Here is a 14176-nt window from a genome sequence, read left to right on the forward strand (position 1 = left end):
TTGTGCTCAGAATTACACACCAGGGCTATTGAGTCGTCAAATACTTCCATGCAGTACTGTATTTGATGACTTTCTGGTACACATACATGTACATGTGAACAAACAATATCTTGTAACTGTGGTACATGTAAACAAGAAGAAACTCTTCGTTCTAGCATTCTTAATTTTTTTCAACTGAAATGATGATTCTGCTGTGTAGTTGCCATGTCTATTGCTATGAGGATGCCGTGCCAGCTCTTTTTTGTCTCCGTTTCAGTTTTGTATAATCTCTGATGACCTGTAGCAGACTTTTAGGTGGCGAAGAAATATCTTCATTTTTCCTGTTTTGATAATGATAGCACATCAACGAGAGAGCTTGGAAGCTCAGGGCCCTACGCTATGCTTTTTTGCCTTGATGACCTAGACAAAAAAATCATAGGGATGATATAAATTCTTTAAAAAAATCCTTTTTTTTTAAGACATAACCTGGGATTCGAACCCGCACTATCGCGCGCCCTGCATGCATCCCCAGATACACTTCACATACATACTAATTCTTCCAAGTTGTTTCACATTGTGATCTTGCATTTGAAAATCCTATTTGAATATGCATTGTGGCCAGCCGTCTTTGATGGCACGGTACGGTAGGGGATAGGTACGGGGCAGGTACGATCGAGGGTAATACGACACCGTCTCCCGTACCGTACCGTACCACCAAACACAGCTGGCCACATACAGCTGCCCGCAATATTCAAATAGGGCTTTCAAACGCAAGATAATAACGTGAAGCAACTTGGAAGAATGGGTATGGATGCGAAGTGTATGGGGGAATGCATGTAGGGCGATAGTGCGGGTTCGAATCCCAGGATATGCCTATAATAAAATAGGAGAATTGAAAAATGTATAACATCCTATGCTTTTTTGCCGTCAGATACGGATAGCGCCAGGCGTGACAGAAACAAACACACAAACAAACTAGTGCTGAAACGATTATATCGATTACTCGTTACTTACTCGATAAGAAATATATCGAACGGTTATTTCGATTTTATCGGCTAAACGAGTAGAATGGTACTTACGCTCGGTGCGGGATTTCCCCCCCCCCCTTTTGGGGATCGCACAAAGCGTGCATGCATCGAAAGTGTTGCGAGTCCGACACGAATATGTACATGACTGTACACTTGCAACATCGATGTACGTGTAAAGTACAAGCGCGATCTGAGAAACATCGACGCGATCACCGTTGCCGTCTTTTGAGCTGACTACTTTTCTTACATACAGCATGCAGGACTGGCAGGCTCGGTATGTGTCTACACTAGCTGCAGGGGCTGGAGTTCCCTCCACGTGCGAGTAGTCTTGAGCTAAAGACAGTAAAGTGGTCTTCAGTTTCATGTTTTCCGTTCTGTCAACGGTTCCCGAACCAGTTTGCTCGACGACGAGCTAGGCCTGGCGTCTGGGCCTATTTTGAGCATAGACAGGAAAACCAACTACAGTCAACTTCGCTAATAACGACTTCGGATATAACGACAATTCGCGAATAACGACAGCATTTCCATGCCCAGAGCAAAGTCCCATCTGACTGTATACATTTAACTTCGGATATAACGACTATCTGAATAACGACAATTAGCGAATAGCGACATGATTTTAGTGCCCCGAGGTCATATTCACTGCTTGAATAACGACTTTCTGGCTTTTTGACAGCTATTTCAAGTACCTGTCAAGTGTTATGCAGAAGTACCAGAACCCGTGGCGATGGATAAGGCACACATACAAGAAGATGCAGCCAGGGGGGGGGGGGGGGGGGTCTTTTTCTTTTTCTTTTCTTCAAAATAGTGGGAATGATCAGCGCACCTATGTTGTACATGATTGCACATTAATCTTCATACATGTACATGAACATGTCCCTGCAGATGGCTCCAAAAGGTTGATTTTTCGATTTATTTCCCTTGGATATTGACTTTATTGTTCCTTTCAATTGCAATACGAAAATAAAGTTCAAATTGACGTAGAGCATGAAAAGAGCTTCATTTCGATATGCTTGTCATACTATACAAAATATGGGTTCACATACATTCAAATGGGACTTCGGATATAACGACACTTCGCGAATAAGGCCACTTTTATGATGCCCCGCCGAATGTCGTTATTCGCAAAGTTGACTGTAGTTGCTTGTTGGTGCGCCTCAAGTCAGCTCATCCGTCAAAATCCGCCGATCTGCACCCCTGGCCGGCTTCTCTGACTTCATCGTCGGAGTCAGCGAAGTCACAGGCAAAAGGCACCATCAGCTCTTGGGTTGCAACCAGTGAGTTGCCTCTGTCTTGTCTGTATTCGTCTGGTCAGTCCGAACAGCTGACGGACTTGTTGCGGGATCATCGGATCTGTGCGCCCGCTTTCCGTCGTTGGCGATGTTAGACTCGTTATTTTTTTGAAATTCACAGAATGTACATTTTACTGATGTAGTTACAGGGTACCTCACTTCAAACTGTCCAACTACGGTCTCTTCGCTGCATAGGTTCACTTCACTTCCAAAAATAAAAAATTAGATATACAGTCAAATCTGCCGTTAGCGACCTCTGCTGTAGGCGACCATCTACCGTTAGCGACCGATTTTCCGTGCACCGACGGTTTCACATACAAACTGATCTGTCCAGAGCGACCATCTGCTGTGCGCGACCAGCGACCGCGATTTCATGCACGGTGGCTGCATTCAAATCTGCTGTAAGCGACCGCGACCCAGGTTCAGTAAGGTGCGAAACTGTACCTGCCAGTGCGCTGTCAACTGCAAAGTGTGAAAATGCGCTGTCTTGCAAGTGCGATCGACTGGCGCCTGGCCTGTACTGAGGCTGTGCTGTAGCTCTCGACTCAAGTCCAGGCAGTAGTGTCGATCTACTGTCGCATACGCGTACTATAGTATACGGGTATGGTCGTCGTTGAATATCCGATAAAATGATATTAAAAATTACATTATTCTCGTCGATTTGAGTACATGGAAGCATATACCTGGTATGCCGGATTTACCATACATCTGCCGTAAGAGAACATCTGCCGTAAGCGACCGCTTTTTCTTGCACCAAGGGGCGGTCGCTTACGACAGATTTGACTGTAAATGGAATGCACCAAATTTTCGGGCATGGCCCATCTTCAGGGTGAAAAACCATTCCAAAAGGGAACCGTTGAATGGTTTTTCACCCTGAAGATGGGCAATGCCCGAAAATTTGGTGCATTCCATTTATATCTAATTTTTTTTTTTTGGAAGTGAAGTGAACCTATGCAGCGAAGAGACCGTAGTTGGAGAGTTTGAAGTGAGGTACCCTGTAATGTGTGAGTGGCTGCAATGGAGTCTGCGAGTGCTTAGAAATGTTTATACTGATGTAGTTACTATAATCGTTTAGCCGATAAGCCGATCGTTATGGTATCAGCTAAGCCACTAAGGAAAAAACGTAATCGTTTCAGCACTAAAACAAACAAATACCAAATTATAGCTGTGTGGACCCTGGCTAGCGCCAGACGTTACTGAAGTAACGTCTTCTGCATAGCTACGGGAATAATATACATTGTGGTCATAATGTGCTGGCATTTGGGCTAGTTTCAACAGCAGACCAATGGTCTGTTCTATGGGCCATGTGATAAATTTGTTATCATAATAATTCATATAATTGTCCCGAGAGGTTAGCCCAACGGCCGTAGGCCCGAGGGCTAACCGGTGGGGGCGATTATATACCATAAGGGCCACGCCACCATGCGATAACATATACTTACAGTTTGTCGTGCTAGAGTGTGATTATGCCATTTGGCGTATTCAAATGGGTTTTGCACCGGACAGAAGAGAATAAGGGCGCGTTTGGTTGGTAAGACGCAAAACAGGATCCACCAGTACAGTGCGTTTGGTTGGGACTGCACCGGTGCTGGGTCGGCCAGAACATGTTCTGCTTGCTCCTGCCTCGAGGCCGGAGCAGACCGAGCAGTTTCACTTTTTTTTGAGCATCGATTTTAGTGCCAAATGATCATGTGCATACGCTTTTGGGTTGGATTCGTTGTACCGTACAAAGTGGCCAAAGTGACCCATACAGATTTTGAAGAATGCACCAAGTTTGCCACATTTTTCACAAAAAATGTGCTCTGTTTCTGGAGTACCGTTTGGTTGACATGAGGCTGCTTCATGCCTGTTCTAGATCGTAGCAACCAAACGGACTCACCCTAAGTTATATGTTGATATACCGTAAAGTCGCGGACAAAAGCCGGGTTTGCATACAAGCACATCGCGGATAGAAGCCTGAAAATCAAACGGGTCAATGCATATAAGCCTATCGCGCGTAGAAGCCTGGCTTCTATGCAAGCGCGGATCGGGTAGGTCAAGAGTGCATGCGCTATGAACAGTGCATAGTAAAACTGCCGCCACACCGGTAGTCAGTGGTAAATCTACGCGTGTCGCGCGTAGAGCCTGGCTTCTATGCAAGCCCGGATCGGCCGATGTGCATACACGCCTGGCAAAAATATCAGTGGTGCATATAAGCATGGTTTGCATACAAGCCTGGTTTGCATTGAAGCCTGATGCAGAAAGCGGCTGATGTGCTTATAAGCCCGGCTTTTATCCGCGACTTTACGGTATATAATTTTTACCCCAGTTCAAGGTGTCTGTAAGTGGTGGGGCAATGAAAGATAATTATTGCATGAGGAAATATTCGAAATATTAATCAACCTGGTCAACCCTGTATTGTTTTCCCAGACATGTCAGACATTCATTTGAAGTTGGTGTGTGGAATTCATGCTCACCTGAATCATATCACAGTTAGTGATTTCAAACCGTAGGAAGTGTGCTTTTTGTTCCTGGCCAGCACAAAGATGGAAAAGAGAAAAACAATTGCTTTCGAATAAGGTATTGTTTAACCCTTTATGTACAGCGCCCATCTCGAACCGTAAAAATATTAGCAGTAGTATTCTATTATTCCCGTAGCTATGCAGAAGACGTTACTTCAGTAACGTCTGGCGCTAGCCAGGGTCCACACAGCTTTAACCCTTTACCGTTTTTACGTACAAATTTCAACCGCTCGCGGTCGATGACTAGTATGCGCACAGTGCTGGACTGTTTCCCCCGCAGAGAGCTGAGGTTTTCCCTACTGGTAGCCAAGATGTACGCGCAGAGGGTGCCGACAATTTTTTTGTGTGATGCAATATAAAAATCGCGAAAATCGCGACTTGAAAAATGCGCTTTGGGAAAAGTGCGTACCCTACGACTTTTGGTATTGCCTGCAGATTATTTCGACTTTTGCTTGAGCTGGCCTCACGACTGTCTGCCCTGCTGTGCAAGCCACGGACGCGGGGCAAGCTCTTTCGCTTCTGGGGACCCTTCCTGATGACTCTGTCGATGCCTCATACAGCGAAGATGAGTTTGTGGAGCCAGTCCATCCTGTTGAAAATATTTTTTCTGACGACGACAGCGACGATGACATGGGGAGTGAAAGCAGCGCCAGTCAGAGTGACATGGATGTCACAGACAACGACAGTGTCACTGAGATGAGTGCCACTAATGGTGGAAGGGGACGTGGCAGAGAGAGAGAGAGGATTCGGCCGTGGAAGAGGGCGTCGTCACGGTAGAGGTTGTGGTGCACAGGTACTATGTACAGCCAGCTTTGCAACCTGCAATAGTCGATATTTGCAATACGTGGGACAATGCTGACACCGCTGTGACTGGTAACACTCCTGCGTATAACCCAGAGAACGAACCTGGTATCCACTTACCTGGGGGAGCCACTCCAGTGCAAGGATCTGATTTATTGCATCTTGCAACAGTTTGCCCGATGGGCAATAAATACAAATAATTATTAGTGCTAAATAGTGAAATCTGTGTTCGTTTTCTGGACTTGAAAGTCGTTGCATCGCATTCCTGAGGGTTTTTACTTTCAGAATCACCCCATTTTGTACGTAATAAAAGTGAAAAATGAGCCCCAGCCAGCAGAAACCTGAACATGTGTAATTTTTTCAAAAATTATTTTTTCTCTCGAAATTGTTTCTACACTATTAATCATTCAAGTTATCAAGTTTGGTGACAATCTGATAAGCGAAAGCATGGAAAATAGAGTTTGAAGTCACACAGGTCAAGATTCGGTACAGTTGGCGCAGCATCCATGCCTAGTGATTCCATGCTAGTTGATCCTACAGTTTCTGATTGTGATGTGGAACAGGTACATGTAAGTAAATAGAATGCAAGTCAGGCTTGCCCTCTTGGTGCTGCAGGCATGAGTAGTTCAGAAGTGTGACGATATTCCGTATACATCACTACCTTCTTTACAACACCAGAGTGCAAAACGATGATTGGTGGCTGGCCTTCCAAATTGTGTTCAGGTACCTCTGTGCTGGCAGTTTGACCGTTGTCCCAAAGCTTGCCATACTGATAGATGTACTGACCAATACCACAGACATCCACTCTCTTGCACACTTTCACTCAGACCATGATTTCAGCATAATTGTATTTCAATGATATGAGCGAATACTCGCGTTTTGTAGCACGTGAAGATGTTTCCCCAAAGCGTTCAGCTGGTTTGAGTTTTTAGGGATCCCCTTTCTCAGCACAGGCAGCAGCCAGCCTGGCGTTGTCTGGCAAGGTAGAGTACTGATAATACTATGCTCTGTTTTGCTCCGTGAGAAGCCCTCCATCAGTGTCTGCAACATCATTGTTGTCGATGTAGAAATACGGATCGCTCAGCGGGTCGACATTCAGCTTCTCCTCGCAGTCGCTATTACTCCAGCACTGACTATCGTCACCACCAGTATCCAGTGTCGATTTTATGAGGGCTCTTCGTTGCTATGCATATGAGACTCGCCACTGCTGGACAAACTCAGCGAGATCGCCACCAAAGAAATAATTCCGATCGCGAACTAACTTTCAGCGCTGCTTCGTACAGGGAGTCTCACGCTGACAACTCTGGACCTAAGTCTTTGTCGCGACACCTGTCGCCATCGCTGTGTCTAAACTAAACCTCCGTGTGACGAGCTCTCACCCAGCGCTGAAATCAATTGACCAGAGACATTTGAAGACACTTGAAACTCCTTTGACAACAAAGACACCCACTCGATCGAAAAAGAATCTTCAAAAGCCAGCTCACTGCGCGTCCCAAACTTTGACGTCACATTTTGATGATTGATATCAAGTACACAAGTGCTGGTTTTCGCTGGCCGGGGCTCATTAATATAAAAGTTACGGCATGAACAATGACGGTCGGTTTTTACTGTACAAATACCGAAAACAGTAAAGGGTTAATTTGGTGTTTGTCTGTTTGTGTCACGCCTGGAGCTATCCCGTATCTGTCCCGTACCGTACCGTACCATCAAACACAGCTGGCCACATACAGTTGGCCGCAATATTCAAATAGGGCTTTCAAACGCAAGATCATAACGTGAAGCAACTTGGAAGAATGGGTATGAATGCGAAGTGTATGGGGGAATGCATGTAGGGCGATAATGCGGGTTCAAATCCCAGGATATGCCTGAAAAATAGGAGAATTGAAAAATGTATACCATCCCTATGCTTTTTTTGCCGTCATCAAGGCGGTGGACGGTGTCGTATTACCCTCGATCGTACCTGTCCCGTACCTATCCCGTACCGTACCATCAAAGACGGCTGGCCACAATGCATATTCAAATAGGGCTTTCAAATGCAAGATCATAACGTGAAGCAACTTGGAAGAATTAGTATGTATGCGAAGTGTATCGGGGGATGCATGCAGGGCGCGCGATAGTGCGGGTTCGAATCCCAGGTTATGTCTTTAAAAAAAGGAATTTTTTAAAGAATTTATAACATCCCTATGCTTTTTTTTGTCTAGGTCATCACGGCAAAAAAGCATAGCGTAGGGCCCTGAGCTTCCAAGCTCTCTCGTTTATAGTGGAGAAACCAAAACAGGCAGATGCCTAATAGCAATGGACCCTCTGTGTATTTACGGTTCGGCGCGCCGCACTTGGACGCGCCGTTTGGCGGCATCCTTTCTCTGATTGACTCGCGTTTTTTGCAGTGGACAGCTGAGATCCCACTGACAATTTTTTCTATGATATGGGTAGGTCGTCATTTGAAAGTATGGAGACCGATCGCTGCTAAAAGTGCGCTTCGCTTCGTGCGTTTTCGTTCCGTCACGCTGCTGCTAATAGAGATATAGCCTTCTGGAGCTAATGTCGAAATCCTCTAATCATGGTAGACATCTGGAGAGAGCTGAAGCAGCGATATCTCCTCAGGATCTCAATCGAAACTGCCAATTTTCATCGCTGAAGCCATCACAGCATTCGCTCTCCAAGTAGCAGCGAGAGGGAGGGCAGCGAAGGCATAAAATCACTACGGCAGGCGGAGGTCATCCCCTAGTAACTATTTCTTGTCTTCTAAATCACCAATTCTTGCTCGACGTGAGTAGATCAGCCAAAACTACATAATCTCAAATCTGAAAGAATTCCAATAATTTGAATATTTGACGCATTTTTTGCGTCTGGTATTTAGACGATACATCCGTTTTAATATTATTATTATTATTATTATTTGAACAAACGGCGAGGAGACAACAATTTGATAACCGCAATCAGTAAAACAAGCTCGATCGACATTTTGTGTACACTGTATTCATGTAATGTAAAACTGTGGAGACAATGTGCAATAAAACAATGAAAATGAGAAGAAATTGTGTAGAGAAAGAAAAGGGATTCAAACAAGTTTTCGTACGATACTCATCAGGAACCTTCGTTGTACTAAAGGACACTGAACACAAGATTGAACTATTATAGAAAATCTAAGTTAGAGAAATAACACTAAGAATCGTACATAAATAAAGTAATAAAATTCTTCAAACAGAGAGGAAGCCTTCATGCTGCTGACATGGCAACAACAACTCTGACAAGGTCTCGTTAAGTGAGATCCGCTGATTCGCCTGGCTGTGAAAATCACGGCATGCGTAAGCTCGCGCCTGAGTACTCATCTGAGCGAGAGTGAATCTGACACGAGCAGCTCTGAAATGAACGAAACTAAACTGTGATCTCGTGGAAAGGGAATTACTGCTAATGGTGTATCGCTGATGGCGGAATTGTAGAGCGCCTACACTGCTGGTAAAGACGTAGCCATTACCTGACTTCGGGTTTATCATCAATTTCGTACACCCTTTGTGCTGTCATGTTCGTGTACTTCATTACCAATTGCATTTTTTCTCAACTTGAAGGGCTACCGTGGCCCGTATCCTTGTCTGGAAAGAGTCATATTTGAATTTTCTGGACGCATTCAAGCATACCGATTTTAACAATAAGATTTTTTACGCAAACCTACATCCCATAGTTCTTGACTTATTTCTGGTTGTGTGTTCATGTATTTGCATGACCACCCCTCACATACATTGAGTTAGACCGGCAAATAAACAGGTGTTTGAACATGGCCACTTTGTATGTTCTTCATTGCATTGGGCAGATCATTTCAACTGCAATAATCCGCAAGGTCTCTTCTACATCAGCAACCCAGTTTGGACCTCGACAGCGTCCTGTAGTGGGGCAAATCTTCTTTTGCCAGATTCAGAAGCAAGTTCAACCTGCGTCCAGAATTACATTGCTCATATTAACTCTCAACTCGGGACCATGAGTACAGTATATACAGATTTGAATGGAGCAGTGTCATGCTACCCAAGGGTGGATCCATGCCCTTCCACAGGAACGGTTGTCATGTGCCGCAATACCCTACCTGCCGCTAGCAATGGTAAGGCATAAATCCCAACCCCCAAACATTTCAAAAACGGGAATGGAACATTTTCTAGGGTCTAAACTGCGGGAAACATGGATGCAGCAAATGGGAATTTCCGGTTTTGACCACTTTGGTGGGTTAGATCTACTCACCTCCCATTGCTTTAGGAGCTGCATGTGCGCCTTGTTCCTTCAAGGGTGGTGATGATGCGGAAAACTCGGCCTCTGCCCGAGTCTCACGTGAATAGTATTTTTTTTAACTAAATAGATATGCACTGTTTATGGGGTGTGCCATAGACTGGCAATATAAATTTAATCCTAACCAGTGTGATACACACAATCTGCCTCGAAAAGCCCGGTTACAAGATAATTTGTGTGTTTAATACACACATTGCAGTGTCCACATATTCTCCACTAACTATCGAGGATGATTTCTTATGTTGTAAGCGTACGTGTAAACGGCTGCATAAACCATGTTTCGTCAGAGAATTTGAGATTTCTCTCTTTCAGCAGGCCATAACAGAGTCAATGCTATTTTTTATTCATCTACAGCTACCACCAACCCACGATGTCCAGAGGATCTACAGATCTCGAATGGCAAAGTACTGTACCCGTCAGGAAACATATTTCCATCACAATCATTCGACACATGCAACCAAGGATACTACATCAGTGGCTTTAGACTTGCAGAGTGCAGCACAGCGGGCACCTGGGGGAACCGTGTGGCCACTTGTACAGGTATGGTACAGGTGTATCTTGCCTGTATATTGCACAGCAAAGATATTTCTACCTCCCGTATTTCCCGGAATATAAGCACTTTGAACAATAAAAAAAATCCCAAAAGGGGGTGGTGGGGTGCCGCAGATAATTAGCCAATCACATCAATGGTGATAAAATTAAAAGGATAGATTACTCTATTCATGGCAAAAAGGGTGCGGTTTAACCCATTCACCGCTAAAGAGGTATAAATTATATATATATATATATATATATATATAATTTATTATGACTTGGGGCTCCCCGCGTGCTAGTTTGTACGTGAAGTGTGTGGGTTACAGTGAGGGCTGCGTCCCACCCGCCTGTGTGGATTCATAGGAAGTGTGAGTTACGAAGTCTGAAGAAAATGTTGAACGGCCTCTGCTGGGATGACGACTACACCATAGCTCAGTGGTTAGAGCATCGCTGGCTACAAGCGAAGGTCCCTGGTTCGAGTCCTGGTGGTGACAGTCAATTTTTTCTTCAGACTTTTCCCGTTTGTCTCTTTCCCTCAAACCAGTTAATATATATATATATATATATATACGTCATTGAGAATGACACCAAGGCACTGAGGACGCATATATGCGTCCTATTATAATTGGCCGATTTGAGCCTTACCTCTTGTGTGTACTCGTCCATGGTCTATTGGTACAGTTCCAGCCTTCGGTACGAGCGGTTGCGGGTACGAACATCGCTTAGTTAGGGCCGGGTTTCACTGCGGCTCGGCTGTTCCGAGGCACTTGGCTGCATGCAGCGGAGCAGCGCGGTTCCACTGACACTCGTGCTCCACATTTTTTGATGACGTTTCACCTGCCTGCGAAATAAAAAAATCGTGTTCTGGCTTGCGAAACGAATTAAATTTGAATTTTAAAATTCTCTCGTACAAAACAATGCAAAGTCCAGGAAACAGGTCGAGCTGTGACCACGGCTCGCAGTTTTTTGATCAATAATCGGAGCAAAACTCTTGGTGAGCCGCGGCCTAGCTGCTCCAGCTCGAGCCACGGTCATTATGGTAATGGTGACTTTTCAAGCCGCGAATGACGAGCAGGGGAGCCGCAGTGGAATCCGGCCCTTACATGATGCGTCTCTTTTTCTCTTCTTTTTCGTGCGGTGATTCAACTCAAATTGCCGACTTTTTCGTATTCTACGCAATTTAGATGAAATTACGTGTCATATAGCACTTTTTTCCTCTTTTTGGGAACTATATCGAGTTGATCAGCATGATGATCACAGCCTTGATCAACATTTCACAAAGAGTTCAACAATCTCGTTGCCTAGACTATGAAGTTGCGGAGCTTTACATTGGCCCTATTTTTAGTAATTTCTTCAGAGCCTCACATGAAAGGACCTGTAGCCCTCAATGGGTTAAACTAAAGTACGGCTCATACTCCGGAGAATACAACAGCTGGTAGTGATATTGCATATCTATGCCGTTGGTTGTATAACATCTGGGGAACAGTCTTTAGACCACATGATATAGGGACATATACTCCTTCACGAAAATGGACATGCCTCCATAGATATTTTTTGTGCATTTGGAAGATACAGAAGCAAGTAATAAGATGGTCAAACCTCCCCAAGTTTATTACTAGTACACTCGCCATGCAGACCCCATCGCGGTTGTGATATGTACCATTAGTACAGTGGTTATACCGTAAGCTTTGGAGAGTTCTTGGTGGGGGATAATGTTATCACCGTGAAAAATAGCTCTTTGGAAAGTCTTGGAAAGGCCCTTTCCTAGTGTAGTATGTGTTACTTCAAAAAAATTATCCCAAGACGATAAATTGAATGTGGACAGAAATCGTGTAGCAGTCTCCATCCAGCGATTTGTGTGTGTGTGTCTCTGTTTCTTATATGAGTGTATGTCTTTCGGTTTGTGGGGACACTCAATTCCAGGATACAATTGCCCTCAACCAACACTAGCTAACGGTCTAATCACGGGTACTGCTCCACTATATACGGCATCATGCAACAGTGGATATCTGCTATCTGGCAGCATCAATGTCACATGCCTTACTGCAAACACAAACACACCTTTACCAACATGTATCGGTATGTAATTTATCTGCGTGTCATTTGTGTTATTAGACGTTCACGTGATCATGATCCGATTGCAAGAGGTTGTCACTTTGGATCAATGCAACTCTAGGAAAATTTAAATGATTTTGTATTCGGTAATACTAGCCATCTGAACAGTTCTCAAGTAAGAGCCAAGGATTACAGAAGCTTCCACTTTTCACATCACAATAAGGTTATGTCGTTTCAAAGTTTCACAGTACCGTGAAGCATAGAGGTAGTCAATTGTTGTCTGATTATAGCTGTCCTGCTGTTCAGGAACAAATTTGCTGAAGATGAAAGGCTGACACGCAACTGCTGAGCAGTACTTTGACAACAGTGAAGCTGTTTAATTCCCAGTGAAATTCCTGAAGCGATAGCACATCACTTGAATGATGCAACATCGGAACCCTTTTCCATACCAAGGACGAGTTAACTCGTCCTAAAACACCCACCGTGAATGGCAAAGGAGGAGATAACTAGTCACGAACACGGAGCATCATAGAAACGAGCATAAATCATAGTACATTCCGCTATAACTTCGGTCTCCCTACTTCAAATTCAACATATGATGGCTCCTTCGAAAGCTATTGAACAAACCTTTTTGTCGATGTATCATTCCATATAGCGTGAAGTAAAATACGCAAGCGCCGAAGCTCGAAGACTGAGAAACAGGTGAAGGTCGTATTTCATGCATGTCACTGTGACGCACTTTATGCTAGAGTTGATGATGTGTTTGAATGCGGGGATCTCCCCGGGGAACAACCCAAGCGTGACATACACCAACATAAGCGCTAGAACAGCCTGATTTTGCTGGTGCTGGAAACGTGGCTGTACGTTGAGTATGAGCTGCAAATCGAAAGAAGTTGTCTCTGAGTGTAGAAATGCACTACAAAACGTTTTGAAGCCAAGTTTTTGTAGGCTGTTCTCATGGGCCTACAGAGCACCGTGTGCCGTGAATCAACAGGGGAGATCCTCAGCTTTCCAGAGAGCCTCAGATGATGGAAAAATTGCCTGTAGTTTCAGCGTGCGTCCTGTGTAGGAAGTGCTCTGGCACTGAAAGGGGTATTGCTTGAGCTCCAGCACGTTCGATTCGTCAGCCAGCAATCTTGACGCCAATGCGGACAGCGACCGTGACATTAGGCCTCTACAGAAGACGTGAAGTAGTGGAGTTGTATCAACTAGATCAAAAGCTGCAAGTGCGTTGGCCTAAAACCAAACACTGCAAGCTTGGACGATATAAGTGCGCGGCAGTAATACTTCTGCAGACTGCTGAGAATTAGATGATTGATGACCCAGATGGGAAAGACCCTCGGCTTCCAGCAACTAAGTAGATGAAGAGGGATTTCCTGACATGAGTGATTAGTTTCAGAAAGGCTATTTGTTGTAAATCGAGAGAACCGCCGATTCTTGAATGAACATGACAACAATTATTGGTGTAAATAAGTTTGCTTCAGAATCACACATGCCACTTTGAGATGGGTTGTAAACACAGTTTGGGCAACTTATCACCTTTAATTACTCATTTGCATTTTTATATCTAACTCAGAAGCTGCCTTGAAACCGGCCATTTGGAAATAATTTGAAAATGTCCCCCTCTCCACACTGCGCTCTTAGGCAGAATTCAAAACACCACCTGCCTAGCTATGGTGTGTTGAAAGTGGGCCAAGAGCACAGTGTGGGA

General features: G+C 44.5%; 1 protein-coding gene across 2 annotated transcripts in view; it reads left to right on the plus strand.

Annotated features, from left to right (window-relative positions):
* LOC135819839 (sushi, von Willebrand factor type A, EGF and pentraxin domain-containing protein 1-like) overlaps positions 1-14176 on the plus strand; it is a 180592-nt gene that overhangs the window by 96398 nt on the left and 70018 nt on the right. Inside the window, exons 3-5 of one of the 2 annotated variants that reach the window (XM_065333123.1) lie at positions 9413-9694; positions 10231-10416; positions 12334-12489. The exons of the other annotated variant lie outside the window; for it this stretch is intronic. Coding sequence (XP_065189195.1) covers positions 9413-9694; positions 10231-10416; positions 12334-12489 — 624 coding nt within the window. The remainder of the gene's footprint in view (positions 1-9412; positions 9695-10230; positions 10417-12333; positions 12490-14176) is intronic. 2 annotated transcript variants of the gene reach the window in all.

This window comes from Sycon ciliatum, chromosome 6, assembly GCF_964019385.1.
Source record: "Sycon ciliatum chromosome 6, ocSycCili1.1, whole genome shotgun sequence".
Taxonomy (NCBI): Eukaryota; Metazoa; Porifera; class Calcarea; order Leucosolenida; family Sycettidae; genus Sycon; species Sycon ciliatum.